General features: G+C 44.4%; 1 protein-coding gene across 1 annotated transcript in view; it reads right to left on the bottom strand.

Annotated features, from left to right (window-relative positions):
• LURAP1L (leucine rich adaptor protein 1 like) overlaps window positions 1-16,093 on the bottom strand; it is a gene marked incomplete at its 5' end in the record, with an annotated part of 28,734 nt that extends 12,641 nt beyond the window's left edge. Inside the window, one exon of the mRNA XM_006025305.3 lies at window positions 15,986-16,093. Within this exon, the coding sequence (XP_006025367.2) occupies window positions 15,986-16,093 (108 nt within the window). The remainder of the gene's footprint in view (window positions 1-15,985) is intronic.
• Between the last annotated feature and the right edge of the window lies 1 nt (window position 16,094).

Here is a 16,094-nt window from a genome sequence, read left to right as displayed (position 1 = left end):
CTCCAGTGTCACCTCACCCATCACAAGTATTAAGCCCGGGCACATTTTGAAATGGCCATGGTGGTGCTTTATCTAAATCTTGTCAAATGAGCAATGAGCCATTTTAATTAGAGTGGCTGTCTGGGAACCACGTTAATTAAAATGCGCCCCCATGAATGCTGCATGCTCTCAGAGGCATGGGGGCATGGCGATTGCCCGCATGCAGTGGCAGTGGTGTCGGCGGTGAGGGGGGAGCTCCCGCAGGCAGCCAATGTGCTGTCGGTGGCAGGTAGGCTGAGCAGGGAGCTTCTGCAGGTGGCCATGATGCTGTTGATGGCAGGGGGAGAGGGGGCATGGTAAGCGCTGACTGGTGGTTGGTGACCACCCGCAGATGCCGTCAGCGGTGTTGGTGGCAGGGGGGAAGGTGACCTCCCACTGGCACCGCTGGCAGTGTCACCAGCGCTTTTGGCAAGGGGTGCACTGCCAAGCTCAGGTGGTGCAAGTGCACCCACGTGCACCCCCTATACATCACCAATGCGCATCCCCCTCCACCCTTGAGCATGTGAATAGGCAGCCTTAGTTCTTGTCTTACAAACCTAGTTAAAGCAATCTAAATGTAATGCTGGTATGCACCATCAATGTGCAATGCAACCACTGCTAAAAGATAAGCCTAATTCTGAAAGGATTCTTTAGACTTCTTTCTGATCTTAACCTGTCCTATTCCCACCTTGCCATTTTGGGTTGCAGTGCAGGGAATCCTTGTGAATCTAGACTTCGGACTGTGCACTTTGAAATATAGCTCTCTGCAGCAGAACAACGCAGAGTCTGTTAGTACAGTGATTACCGTGAGAGTGAAGGCATTTCTTACTCCTGAACTGTAAGAAATCACAGTCCAGCATCCTTCTGTCATTATCTGCATCTTGCTCTGAATATCATGCATCATTTGGGTTAATCTTATGACATATTGTATTATCAACATCAATCAAGAGAGAAATATACATAATGGATGTAGAAAAACATTCAGACGAGGCTTTCTCTTGCTATTCTTCCACATATATTCGTCAATCTGATGTCCTCTTCCTAGAGAGTTCTTTTAACAACTCAATTTGCTTGTTTGTTTTCTCTACAGATAGCAAACTGATGCAGGTCATAAATTTAGTTGCATAAAATGCTTCACCTTTTTCTTGTTATTTCTATTCACTTGACATTATTAGAGAAATCTCACTCAAGGAATGTAAAACACACCATTTAATCCAAAACACCATTTTCCTCCCATAAAAGGGTGTTGTCCTCACCCTCTCCCTCCACACCTTTCTAGCAACTCTTGTTAACAACAACAACATTTGTCCATGCTTATGTTCTGAAACTAGGGTGATATGTACAAAATTACATGCATTTTTAGACAACAGATCATTTTTTTTGTCCTGAACAAAACATTTTTTTTTAAAATCAGTGGCTATTCTGCTTCTTTCTTCTCAGGATTTGACCTACTGAAAACAATTTAGATTTACCTTGAAATAGTGATCAATTGTGCTTTCCACCATTTTAAAATCAAGATGTAATCATTTTTGAAGTTTTATAACTATTTCTAATATTAGTAAATAAGTCTCTAGTTCCTTAATCCTAACTCATAGCACAATTTGAGATGTGCATGTTTTTATTATTACACATGAGGGAGGTTGATCCTATTTTCTATAAATTATGAGTTTAAAAATTATCCATCCAAACAAATTTCATAAGCAATTTGGTTATGAATTCACTTGGTGTTCAATTGCCCTGTTAGTAGGAATATAAATTAAATGTAATGCAGCACTGATAGTATGTGAACCTCCTGTGTATTTAAATTGTAATTCAGCATTACTTTATAGACATAAATGCTTCAGTTTCACCTGGAACTATACCTGCTGGAGCTGTGCAGTATTGTAAATTTATTTCACAGAGCAATAATTGTAATGTTCAGATAACTTCCCTTAGTTAATATGTGTTTCCAGTTGTTAATTAACAGATGAGGCATATCATTTACTTAGCAAGCCACAAGCTTTAAGAAATGTCAGCCAGGGGAAGATTAGGCAGTTTAAGGATGGTGCTATGTGGCTCAGCTTTTATTTGTCCTTTGACCTCATGAATGTAACTAAGAAAGAGGTAATGTACATATGGAGGAACCAATGCCAAAGCCAAGGGAGGAGTACTGAGCTTCTCATTCTCATATAGAACTGAATACCTTCCAAGACCGGGAATGGTCTCTCCACAAGGAAGGAGAAAAAACCCTTTGGAGCAATTTGAGAAAAATCTCTGCAAATGATTCGTTAAAGGATTTCTGGGAGGAAGTCTACTTTTGTAACTTCACACAAAGGAGACATAATTTTCCCCTTTGTATGAATGATGCTCAGAGTCCAAAGCTCTAGCTAACCCACAGAACGCTTGACATTTTGAAAAAGGGCTTAGCCCTAACACAGCTAATAGTATTGATCACTGAAATCTTAATCCTGTAGTTTCCAACTCATAGCTTGAGGCAAATTGTCACTTGCAAGACTTCCAGTAGTATTAGTGGCCACAAAAAAAATAAGAAGTTAAAACAGAGGTTGACAAGGAGAGCAAAATAGGATGCTACCAACAGTATATTACTTGCTTGGTATTGGTGCCCAGGGGCCAGTGAAGACTGGGGACTTGTGACTTGACTGCTTGTTTTTACGTTTCAGTATTAACAATATGCTGGGCTAGAACATTGGCACCCACAACTCTTCATTCAGTCTATGTATAATAAAGTTCTGGCTGAATATTAAATATTTTTGCCACTGTCAAGTATCCTCTGAAACAAGTTGTAGATGGTATGCAATGGAATAGCCTTTCAAAACCTATGCAATGGAATAGACTTTCAAAACCTAACAGTATTAGAGTCTCAAGACACAAGGGCACATATGATTATGTGCCAAATTCAATTCCAGGGGAAGATAGCCACTGACCTTAATGGGGGGAGGGGGCGGGTATAGCAAAGCTGTAAATGAAGGAATTGTGAAAGAAGAAAACAAATAAATGCTGACAGAACTGAAAGTTACTTTAAATAAAACTGAAGATAATTGAAGAATATTGCCCACTACCATGAACCGATTACTTAAGCACTGTAGTAAGTAGATCACACATTGGTTGGTAGCAATTCAAACTCCATTACCACAAACCTTTTCAAGGTTCTGAATAAGGAAAACATGTCCACTCTCTAGAAATAAGCACTCAGGTGCACAGCCCCTGAGAGCACTCCCAGCTTAGCAGCTGGCTCTGTATGACCTTGGGCAAGGCATTTAAATTAACTATGACTTCATTTGCACATCTGTAAACAAAGTTGAGAGGATGAGTCACCTGCAAGTCTTGCCTAATACCTTTATGAAGGCTTTGGGATTCTGTAGGTAAAAAATGCTAGTTAATATTAAATATGATTTTCAAGATATAAAGAGTCAAACACTGAAGAAATGGATATAAAACTTTTGAGAGGCAAATGCTAATGAAGATGATTATTAGAGTAGGCTTGATAAGGAGTGATAGTAGTCAACGTTAAAGTGATATAAAATGCTTCAATACATGTGACTAAGGTCGTTGTTTTTTGGTTTGTTTTTCAGTTTAAGTAAATATCCAGGAAATATAGGTTCAATTGCCAGCTGTGCTCAATATCTCCTGTATGACACTGGTCCAATCACTTACTCATCTGTCTGTCTTGTCACTGTAGATGGTTAGCTCTTTCAAAGTAGGGACTTTCTTCTAGTAGTTCTACAGTTCCTACCAAAATGAGGCCCTGCTATCACATAATGTGTTTAAGTGCTTCTAGAATAAAATCTTACCAATGAGCCAAATCAGTCCTGGTGTAAGCATAGAGAAATCTTTTTGACTTCATTAAAGTTCCTTACATTGCACCAGTTCTGACTTTGATCCAGTATTATTATGATATTTTTGATGCAAGTCTTCAAAGAAATCTTATTTTAAATTTGGACTCTGATGTTTCCATCATACATCCTGGAGCAAGAAATAGCCCGAATACACTTACTAGAATGAGAATGGTAACAGGAAGGAGTTTTAGACACTTTATTTTTTTTTAAGTGACTTCAATGCTCCTAGATCATGCAGTACTCTAGTTCTCAAATACCTATTGAACTTAGTGAGAGTTTGCCTGAATAAAACACACAGAATCTTGGCCTTTCAAGAGTATGAACTCCATTCATCTTAATGAAATTAGCTATGATGTTGAAACATCAGTGGAGTACATGGACTCCTACATTAACAAAACTGAACAATTTTACATTGATGAGCAGTTAAGTGTGGAATCTCTATGTCTTGCCTTGGGGAAGTCAAATTTCATCAGTGCTTATGATCCAATACTAAACTTTAACTACCTTTTTCATCACTAGAATTAATATCCTACCAAGTGGCAAATTCAGTCCCTGACCACCCTCATTCCCTAAATCCACAGCAGTTGTTTCTAGTTTCATCTTCTACATACTTGATTCTTGACTTTTACTATTCCCTCTTCCAAATCCTTCTCAAATGTTGAAAAGACCATGATTTTCATATTTTAAAATTGCAAGTACTGTTTTTCCATTGAAATTAGTCAGAAAAACAAGCTGAAGCACTGAATCTTATTCTCTCATAACTCTGTGTTCGAGAATTCTCAACTCTACAGCAGGATAGACAAAGGGACAGCCCAGCTCCAGAATTCACTGAGGACAGTGTGTAGAATTACAGTCAAACAAGCTTTACATAATTCACAAAGATATTATTTCAAACAACTATGGCTACAAGTTTAAAGCATAACCCTGTTATGTATATTTCATCATGGTATCAAAATCAAAATGTGAAAACTCTGGAGGGTGAAGAGTCTCTCGACTAAGGTGTCTCTAACATACAGTCTATTAACCAAATATACCAAGGACACTGAATATTTATTGGTGGATCCAAAATTGACATGAGGAGGGAAACAATCTGCTATTGGTAAAGGCCATTAACAAATGACTTTTGCTTCTGAGGGGGTACTAAGAGTCATGAAGATTATGGTTTGCTCTTGTGGTAGCCATTGTTTTCATCCTGGGGATAACAATGCAGAAATCCCCTAAAGTTTTGTTCTCAAAATATTTAATCTGCAGACCATATGAGGTCTGTGGAATACTAGTAGACTATAGTCCACCACATAATAGAACCACTATTATCATCTAAATAAGATGTTTATTTGAAAAGAATATAAGCAGAGGCAGAGGTGAAAATCTTTTTAAAAAGTCAGGTAGAACAGTGCTACAAACATTTTACATGTTTGTAGCACTGACTCTGACAGGTTAATATACTTTTTAACCTTTTTTTGTAACTTGATTTCTCTGCCTTCCTACGAATGGGATTCCATATTCACTTCCTTTCATGTCCTGTTTTTCCTTTTTCCTCAGAATGTATGAAGATCCCTCTATCTCCTTCTAGGGGTATGTAGGATGGAATTACTTATGAGATTAATATGGCCCATGATGATTGAGAATTCGCAGGATTGTAACCAAGAAACCAGAAAACAGCTCAAGAATCTAAAACATAACAAATTTTATGGGTTGAAAAAAGTTTTTCTTTACTCTGAAACAAGTCACATTTACTTTATTTTTGAGTTTTTCAGGACAGCTGTGAAGAGTTCGCTTTAGCCGAACAATGACAGTCACATACAATCTGACCAAATTATGCAGCTATACTGAAGGAAAACCTCCTTAATAAACCTGGAATCTGTTTATTTTGAAGCTTCATTTGGGATTTGTTTAATGCCTTTGGGACTCAAATACAAGCTGCAGATTTCCAAAAGAGATGACACATTTTCTGCACAATACAACATTCCTTTTACTAACCACAGGACAGACAGCTGTGAGGTTTTAAAACAACAGTTCTGATGCCAAAAACATGTTCTCCACACCCTGAGACAGTAATTATCACAGAGAAAAAGGCATATGCATTGATTTGTATATTGTTTTTAACATAATACTCTGGGAAAATGCCATATCCAGTTGTCTTGGCAGTATGACTGGAATTGTGAGGTAGGTTGAACTACTTAGTATACTTTCATAGTTTCATAGTTTTAGGGTCGGAAGGGACCTAATAGATCTTCCAGGACTCAAATGAGTCCAGCCAGGTAAGTATCCAGCCTCTTCTTAAAGATCCCCAGGGTAGGGGCCAGCACCACCTCCCTTGGAAGTTGGTTCCAGCTCCTAGCCGCCCTGACTGTGAAGTAGTTTTTTCGGATGTCCAATCTGTACCTCCTCTCCATCAACTTGTGCCCATTATTCCTTGTTATGCCAGCAGGGGCTAGGGGAAACAGCGTCTCCCCCAAACCCTTCTGGTTCCCCCTAGTGAGTTTATAGACGGTCACCAGGTCCCCCCTCAGCCTTCTCTTGTGGAGGCTGAATAGGTTCAAGTCCCGCAGTCTCTCACTGTAGGGTCTGCCCTGTTGTCCCCGGATCATGCGGGTGGCCCTCCTCTGGACCCTCTCCATGTTGTCCACATCCCTCCTGAAATGGGGCGCACAGAACTGGACACAATACTCCAGCTGCGGCCTGACCAGCGTCGCATAGAGGGGGAGGATCACCTCCCTGGCTCTACTCGAGATGCACCTGTGGATGCACGACAAGGTCCGGTTAGCCCTGCCAACCATGACCTCGCATTGTCGGCCCATGTTCATCTTGGAGTCAATAATGACACCAAGATCCCTTTCCGCCTCCGTGCTCTCAAGTAGGGAGCTCCCCATCTTATAAGTGTGCTGCTGGTTCCTACTACCCAAGTGCAGCACCCTGCACTTGTCCGTATTGAAACGCATCCTGTTCCTGTCTGCCCACCCCTGTAACCTATCCAGATCCTTCTGCAATCTCTCTCTCCCTGCTAGCGTGCTCACCTCCCCCCAAATTTTGGTGTCATCAGCGAATTTAAACAGGTTGCTCTCCACCCCAACATCAAGATCGCTGATGAAGACATTGAACAGCGCAGGGCCCAGGACCGAGCCCTGAGGGACTCCACTACCCACCTCCCCCCAAGTCGAATATGATCCATCCACCACCACCCTCTGAGTGCGACCCTTCAGCCAATCTGCAATCCATCTGACCGTGTAGGCATCTATGCCACAGTCGCCTAGTTTATTAATTAGGATGGGGTGAGAGACGGTGTCAAAGGCCTTGCTGAAGTCCAGAAAGACTACATCCACCGCGACACCTGCATCCATGGCCTTTGTGACCTGATCATAAAAGGCAATCAGGTTGGTCTGACATGATCTCCCCCTAATAAATCCATGCTGATTGCCCCTGAGCATCATCTCGGATGCCGGCCCATCACAAATGTGCTCCTTGATGATCTTCTCAAAGAGCTTCCCCAGGATTGAGGTAAGACTGACGGGCCTATAATTGCCCGGGTCCTCCCTTTTCCCTTTTTTGAAGATGGGGACCACATTAGCTACCTTCCAATCGTCTGGCACCTGGCCCAAGCACCACGATCGCTCGTAGAGCCGTGCCAGGGGCCCTGCAATAACCCCAGCCAGCTCCCTCAGCACCCTGGGGTGGAGAGCATCCGGACCCGCTGACTTGAACGCGTCCAGCCCCTCCAGAAGCTCTCTAACCCGGTCCTCCCCAACCTGAGGTCTGAAGGCGATCCCCTCGCGTCCGGCTTCTATCACAGCAGGGAAGTCCCGGTCCCTGCACAAGAAAACGGAGGTGAAGAATTGGTTAAAGAGGTCCGCTTTATCCTCTGACGCAACCACCAGATTGCCCCGCATATCCTGCAGGGGCCCCACATTACCCGGCGCCTTCTTCATCCTCCCAATATATTTGAAAAAGGACTTTTTGTTATCCTTAATCCTGGACGCTAATCCGAGCTCTATCTCCGCCTTGGCCTTCCTAACAGCCCGCCTGCAGGCCCGAGCAGAGGAGGTATACTCCTCTTTGGAGATTACACCCCCCTTCCACCGGGCGTACGCCACCCTTTTGGCAAGCAGGCATTCCCGGACACCCTTGGTGAGCCAGGGGGGTTTCCGGACACTCCTGCCCCCTTTGCTTCTTGTCGGGATGGACACCCCTTGGGCCCCGAGTATCGTTTCCTTAAGGAACGACCACTCCTCTTGGACGCTGAGTTCCTCTGCCCTCAAGGACCCCAGTTCCTCTCCCACTAATCTCCTCATCTCACTGAAGTTGGCCCTCCTGAAGTCTAGGGCTACCACCTTGCTGTGGGCCCTTGACACTCTACGCTGGATGGTGAATTCCAGCACGCGATGATCACTATTGCCCAGGTGGTCAAGAACCTGGAGGCCTCTTACCAGGTCGTCGCCTGCGGCCAGGACCAGGTCCAGCAGGGCATCTCCTCTGGTGGGACTGTGCACCTCCTGAATCAAGTGGAGGTCCTGCAACTCGGCCAAGAACCTCCTGGAGTGGTCCGTCCCGGCTGACTGCTCCTCCCAGCATATGTCCGGGTAATTAAAATCGCCCATGACAACTACATCCCTTGCTTTTAGTGTCTCCGCAAGCTGGCCTGAAAATTCCCTGTCCAGCTCCTCCTCTTGATTGGGGGGTCTGTAATAGACCCCCACCGTCAAATCCCTCTCGCCTTGCCCCCCCTGGATCTTGACCCAGAGCACTTCAGCTTGCCCTTCCCCTGACCCCATTCTGCTGGCAGAGGATGTGTAGTGCTCCTTGACATAGAGTGCCACCCCCCCCCTTTCCTGCCTTCTCTATCCCGCCTGTACAGCCTATAGCCCCTAATGTTAACTGCCCAGTCATGGGACGAGTCCCACCACGTCTCTGTTAACCCTACGACATCTGGATTTGAACTAGCTATTCTGAGGGCGAGTTCCTCCTGTTTGTTCCCCATGCTACGAGCATTGGTGTACAGGCATTTAAGGCCTTGCAAGACTGTGTGCCCCCCCCGCCGATTAGGCAGACCATCAGGACCCCCATTACTTACCTTTGCACCCCTTTAAATACCAATTTCTAGAAGGCATTTTTACCTCTCATATTTCATAGCAATGCAGTTGGCTAAAGTAGTGATTTTGAGAACTGCTGGTCAAAAGAATGTAAGATGGTCAGATAAGTTTAAATATAGATATACAATTAAGAAGTACTCATTCACAATCTTTCATAGTATTTTAGAGAAAGCATTAGTTAAAAGGAAAAGATTTCTTAAAACAAGTCCTTGCTTCCCATAATTTCTGGACTGTCACAGCTACAACATCACTCTTATACTATCTTAAAGGGAAAAAACACTTGACTCTCTTAAAATTTTACTGTTTTCCTTGTGGACTGTTCTAGAATCCCAGTTAGAAACCTGAGGTTCTTAAAATCCATTCCTCAACTCACATGCTTTACACTGAAAGACTCTTCTGACCTTGTACAGGCATTCAGTTTCTCCTGTGAGTGTTGCTGCTCTCCCAGGAGAAACCATGAGTGTACAAATATTCAGGCTTTCTCTCCCAGAGTAAAAATAGCCACGCTGGGAGAAAAATAACCTGGAAAAACCCACGTTTAAAAAAACTCTCCTAGGAGAGTTTTTTGGGACAGCAATTGTCTGTACATGCTGAGTTTTCTCTCAGAAGAGAACACAGTCCTCCAGCATCCTCCCCTTCCCTCCCTACCCCACAACCCCTCAAGAGACAGTGTGTTGCTCACTGGACTCTGCTGCTCCAGCAGGGAACACTGTACTGCAGGGAAATCTAGGCTGACTGTGAGCAGTCTGGGTCAGCCGGTCACGGCTAACCTGTGTAATCCTGCCATCTGTCACCAGGCAGACTAAGGGTGCCTGCAGAACATGCCAAGATATGTGCACAGCTCTGCCTACCCCAGCTGCACAGTGTCAGCACTGCAAGGTCTTCCCACTTCATGGTCTCAGCAGTTGAATGTACATGCAGCTCTGAGTAAGTTTATTTACCAGGAGAGTAAACCTGGGAAATTTCTCCTACACTATTTGAATGTGGGTATGCAGTATGAACTCTTCATCCTCAAAGGACTAGAGGAGATTAATAAAATAAGCAGTAGAAGTGTTTAACACAAAGTTAAATCTGCCTTCATTCTTATGTAACTTATACCTTCATACAACTCCTCAGCATGTGAAGGAACAGGAACAGGAAAGAAAATAGAAATTCAGGAGCATGAAGAGGGAAAGGGCTGGTTTACTGAAATGCATACAATGTATTTTCCTGCTGGACACTATCATGACCCAAAGGGTATGATTTTGTGTGTGCTTCGGCACTGCAGAATTATTTCCCACCACATGGAGCTTTCTTTGCACGGTGCAATTCTCAGTTGCATAGAGAAAACCCCGGTGCAAAGGAGTTCCCGCCACCCGTATGTAAATTTGTTTCCCACTATTGGCTGTTTCTAAATTATTCCCACGTGGCGGCTAGCGATTGGGTTGTTAGCCGTATAAGAGGCTTGAGCAGTTTCCGCCCAAGTCGGAGATCTCCGAGAATCTCAGGAGGATCCTGAGAACCCCGATTCCGAGAATTCCGGGAGAAATCCGAGAGAATTCCAGCAAGGAGTCCACAATTACCTCGTGGACTTCTACGTAAATCTTGGACCGAATGATGGTTTGATCACCCATCAAGAATCTCTCCCCGTCGCTGCATGATCCCTTGACGTACCCCACCCTGCACGCTCGTGGAGAGTCACCTTTCGGACTCTCATTTTGGACGGTCCACGGAGCCTAGCAAACTCCGTGAGTGGTATCCAGAGCTCTGTTCGCGTTCATTTAGCGGAGCCTAGCAAACTCCACTCGTGCGTCTTCGGTGGAGCCTAGCAAACTCCGTGTGTGTGTGTTTTTTTTTTTTGTAACTGCAACTCAAGAAAGTTTTCCTGCCTGCACCGCGACCATCTACGGTGTAAGTAAAATAATCTTTAATCAACCTCTACGCGTCAGTGCCTAATTCTAGTTCGCCGTGCCGACCCTTTTCCCCGGCCCACGTGCCTGGGCTGCTGGCCACAGCCCCTCGGCCCCGACAGACATGAGCTGATGCAGGATGTCAGTAGTTCTGTTTCATCTCAACTTTGAGATCTTATTTAGGTTTTTCATGATTGCAAGTAACCTTGTTACTTAGAATAAGTTTTAAACTGAGCTTCTTAAATTGCAGAAAGTCTACAGCACAAGTAGTGTGCAAACCATTTAGTAGGTTGGTATAGGCATAGGGAAGGCTATGGGACATATGTATTATATTACAAACCACTTCTGAATTTGTCCCCCTTTCCTTAATGGTTTGGACTGCTTACAGCCCAGATATATTTTTGAGCCATAACATTCTCCCTAGTTCTTTATCCCTTCCTCCCCAAAAGCACTGTATCCTGGACACCAGGATTGGCTAGACCAAACTTATAAATCAAGGAAAGCACTAGAACTGGGCTATACAACTTGAGTGATAGGGGCCACAGACTCCCCAGCCACTCAGTGCATGGCCATACACACCTTGGGCCCAACATACCATGAGCCCTTCTCTTCCCAGCCCCACACCACAAAATGCAAGTCACCCCTTCAGCACTCTCCCTCTCCCTCTGCACATGCGAGCCCTTCTCTGCTGCGCCACATGGGCCCACAATGCACTGCATGAGCCACCTCTCCCCCTCCCCCACCATACCACAGAGGTCCCTGGACGGGATCTCTAGGTCCCTTCAAGTCCCATGATCATGGACTGCATGGACTCCACAGGCTGCACCACTCTGCCCAGCCCCTAGGAACAAGAGCACACAGCAGAAGCTGGAGGAGGGAGGGGGAGCCTGTGAACTCTAGTGGGAGCAGCAGGAGAGCAAAGGAGGAGCAGTGCTGGGACCAGGAGTCCAGGGGCCTCAGGTTAACCGCTTGGGGGTCAGATGTCACCCATGGGACACCAGTTAGATAGTTCTGCACTTGAGAATGTTATTAAGTGCAATATATGCTCCAATGCTACTACCTTGTCTCCTCTTTTCCAGAAAGATTCCTGTCTCTGAAACAGTGCCACAAAAATAAAGACACCATTTTTCACTGCTAGACATTGCAAGTAGTGTGGATACAACATAGGCAAACTACTTCTCATTCTCTCATTCTCTGTTTTTGTTTTCAAAATGTAATACAGGGTGATTTTAGCAGGCTCTGCATTTCTCTCTCTGCCTATTTTTTCTCCTCTCATGTGTTTTAAGAAAATATAGTCTTTGTTTGATTAGGTATGATTATTATGAGGGAGAACTATGGCTTTGGAAGAACGAAACAATAGCAGTTAGAACCTGGAAATGGATCCAGTCTATGATTTACTGCACCATGTTTCTAGTAAGGCTTTATTAGTGAATGGTGACTTTGTAAGGACAATATTTATCCACTAGGAACTGGACTGAGACTACCAGAATCTACTGAACTAGCATGAAATGGTAATACAGACTTAGGTCAATACAGACTTCAGATCCATTTGTTTTAGTAGCCTAGAGCCCAGGTTTTCTTTTTGCATTACCATATGAGGGAATAATCTGGGTCCTAAGTGTTCAATATATGCTTTGTGTGAAGTCACAGCGCCCATCAGGAGGAGATTTTATACAGGACCCAAACAAGCTGTTTCATGCTAGCAGTTATCCCTGTCTCTGCTGCTAACCTGTCAACTTTGAGAGAAAAAACTTCCAGCCAATAACACAACAGAACGCACAGAGGTTATAGGTTTTGCAAATACAGTGCAGTCATCCTCCAACTATTTGTAAGAGATGATGAAGATGCAGGGAAAGATGGAAAAGAAAGATGCTGGGTTACCCCAAGTTGGAAAGCATAAATTTTAGGACCAGTCTAGACAGAGTTTGGATTTAATTATGGTTTTGCAGTGACTGTTGACAACTCTGGAAAAAAATGAGGAAAGGAGGCACAGACCTAAAGTTGGTAGCTGTGAGTAAAGTGCTGTAGTTCCCAGTTAACAGCACCATTTTAAAGGAAAGCCTGCTTGTGGCAAATTGAGCGTGACCAAAAAACGTGCATTATGGAAGTGACAGTTGAGAGAGACACACAACCATTTTCTTCCCCCTCTTCAGGCATGCTCACACTGGAACATGCTTGAGCATCCAGAAACTTGGTAGAATAACTACATCATATACAGTGAGTCTATATATAAAGCTGCATCCTTCTGTATTCAAACAGATGTTGCCACTGTTTTTTGTTCTTAAAGATGAGGAGGATGAAGGAAAGAAGGGGTAGGGGTGAGGAGATATATAGAGATGGAGATATATGAAGCTGGAGAGATGCAGAGCTGAATCAATATATAGACAGGCAGATACATAAAGCTGGATCTATTCAGAGCTGGAGATATTCAGAGGTAGATGGGAATTAAAGCGGAAGGAATGGCAAGGTCATGTCCTAATTTTCTTTCTTATCTGACCCTGCTTATACTGCTGGATAGGAATACGGGTGTATGGCACCTACTTAATCTCATTAAAGCCAGATTAGTTTCACTGTGCTCTATAACCTAATCACTTTATATCTTGTTCTTTCAGAGCAGCTCTATCATTCCACAACTGAATTTTAGTTTGCATCCTTTGTTTCCTCATAAAAAACAAACAAAACAAATAGTTCATGTAGCAATTTGACATTGCTTCATAGGGATCCTTATAATAAATGAAGCAAAAACAAACTTGGTTGGAACATGCTTTGTAAACCACATTCAAAGCAAGAGTGATAGCTCTGCATATATCAAAATAGCTATGCTTAAAATAGTCAGACTCTCTCAGTAGGTCCAGAATTGATATTTTTTTAACCAAACAGTTCTTTTCTCAATCAAGAGAGTTATGCAGGTCAACACACACAACACAGATGCAACAAAGTTTACTTAAAAACTGCATTATAAGTGGTACAAAGAGGTACTACAACTTTTTGTTACTTATTTATGCACTTAATACCTCTGCCCATACAGATTGGCTCCTCTGATACAATTAAGTTTACTGTGCATATAGTTTGGAGTTATTCCCCATTTACAGTGGTATAACTGTCATCAGAGTCTAACAAAATGTTAAAAAGAATACTCACTATTTTCTTTTTGAAAATTTCACATTTTTAAAGTAAAACCTATGGTAAAGAAACTCTAGAAATTAAATTCGTGGTAGAGTTGCTTTACCTGGTGCATAACACCTGTCATACTATACCTGGGACAATTTGAAAAACAAATAACTAAAGCATGGGCTAATGGTAGACCATAGTCAAACAGCCACTCTGTCAAATCATAAATGTGTGTGCTAGCATACAGACAGAGAGATTCTGGAGCACTCCTTTTATAAATAAATAGACCTCTGAAGGTTAAAGTCTTTATACAACTGAATCACTGTGAAGACAGGGCACTATTTTGGCCTCGAGATGTCCTTTACAACAGGTATTAAATAGGCATTAACATCAAGCAATGATAGTACAGACTGGCAATACACAGAATGGGGCTGACCAATGTGCTAAAATATTTAACTATTGACATTTAGGGGTAATTAAAAAAGATGCATGTAAGCTACCTAAATACCATGGATGATCTGTCATTCTGTCAGCTAACAGCAAATGACACACATGGCCTCAAAGCCACGTGAGAAGGGGAGGGAGAGGTGGGAAATCTCTTCAGTGGATAAGCAGTATCCTGTCAACTTTTTCCAGTAGCACCTTGGTGATACGATATAATTGTGATCAAGCATTAAGGAGCTATCTTATAGGTTGTTTATGCATTATAGAAACTTTTGTGATGTACGCCCTTAACCTGGGTGCCTTGAAGGGCCATGATCACAAGCCTGTGATTATAAAACCAATGTAGGGGTGGGGAAGGGCTCCACCTCCAGTAGCAAGGATGCCAGGAGCTTCTTTTCTAGAAAGGAAATGGGCATGTATTTAGCTCTACTGCTGTGACCTGGGCAGATTAAAGAGCATGTTGTTTGCAGGCAGCCTTTGTGTGGGTGGGTGAGGGAAACCAACTGAAGGGTGGCCTGAAGATCCATAGCATCTTTGCCAGACAGGAAAAGGTGCTGGGGAGAGAAGTTCAGCAAAGCATTATCCATACCAGAGTGTTTCTGGAGGCCAATCAGGGTGCTACATATGTCCCTACTAGGTCCAAGTATAAAGCAGGTGCACCCCAGAGGCATATGCATCATTAACACCAGGGTCTGAATTACACTTTGTCTCTTGCGGGGAGGGGGGGGTCTGCAAAAATAATTGGGCTGCCCATCATGATGCCCTAATAAAACCAGAGACCCCCCAGGTTATGGTTTTTAAATCTTACAGGGGGGCTCTTGTCTCTTATGGGGGGCTCAGCCCCCCCTGCAGCTCCCCTGTCATTGAAAGCCTGAGTAACACTGCCCCTGCTCAGAGAAGCCCCCCTCCTCCATGTCACACTGCTGTCCTCATATGGCAGGGACACCAGGAAAAGGAGGTGGTGGCGGGGGAAGCTAACAGGTATTAGGTGACAGAGCAGGCACCTGAAGGCCAAGTGACTGGTGGTGGAGCAAAGTCCAAGGGAGGCAGCCGGGCTGGGCTTGGTTTAGGGTTAGCAGATGCCAATGAACACATCAAACACCTGAAGGGTGATTATAGAGAGTGGCTGGAATAGGGGCAAGGAGGACTGGGAAGGAGGTGGTGGCGGGGGAAGCTAACAGGTATTAGGTGACAGAGCAGGCACCTGAAGGCCAAGTGACTGGTGGTGGAGCAAAGTCCAAGGGAGGCAGCCGGGCTGGGCTTGGTTTAGGGTTAGCAGATGCCAATGAACACATCAAACACCTGAAGGGTGATTATAGAGAGTGGCTGGAATAGGGGCAAGGAGGACTGGGAGATGAGGAGGATCTTTCTGATGGCCCGGGTGGTCAGGCATTGGAGCCGGCTGCCGAGAGAGCAGGGAGTCTCCAGCCCTGGCGACTCTGAGGAGCGGGGCAGGCAGCCTTGGCTGGCACGGGCAGGTCGGGCAGGGGCTGCATGAGATGACCCAGCCTGGGATCCTGAATGCGGCCAGGGGGGAGAGAGGCGGCAGGAAGCCTCGGGAGGGAGAGAGAGAGGGAGGGAGGGGAGCGCGCAGCCTTACCATCTCCTGCTTGAGGAGGTGAACTTTGGTCTCCAGCCTCTCCAGGGCGCTGGAGCTAAGCCTGGCGGCGCCGGGACCCGCGGCCGCGGGCGGGGCGGGGCGGGCGCGG

The sequence above is a fragment of the Alligator sinensis genome, unplaced genomic scaffold (genome assembly GCF_000455745.1).
Source record: "Alligator sinensis unplaced genomic scaffold, ASM45574v1 scaffold798_1, whole genome shotgun sequence".
In the NCBI taxonomy this organism is placed as follows: Eukaryota; Metazoa; Chordata; order Crocodylia; family Alligatoridae; genus Alligator; species Alligator sinensis.
The sequence above is the reverse complement of the archived record's forward strand: the minus strand, read 5'-3'. Positions and strand labels throughout refer to the sequence as shown.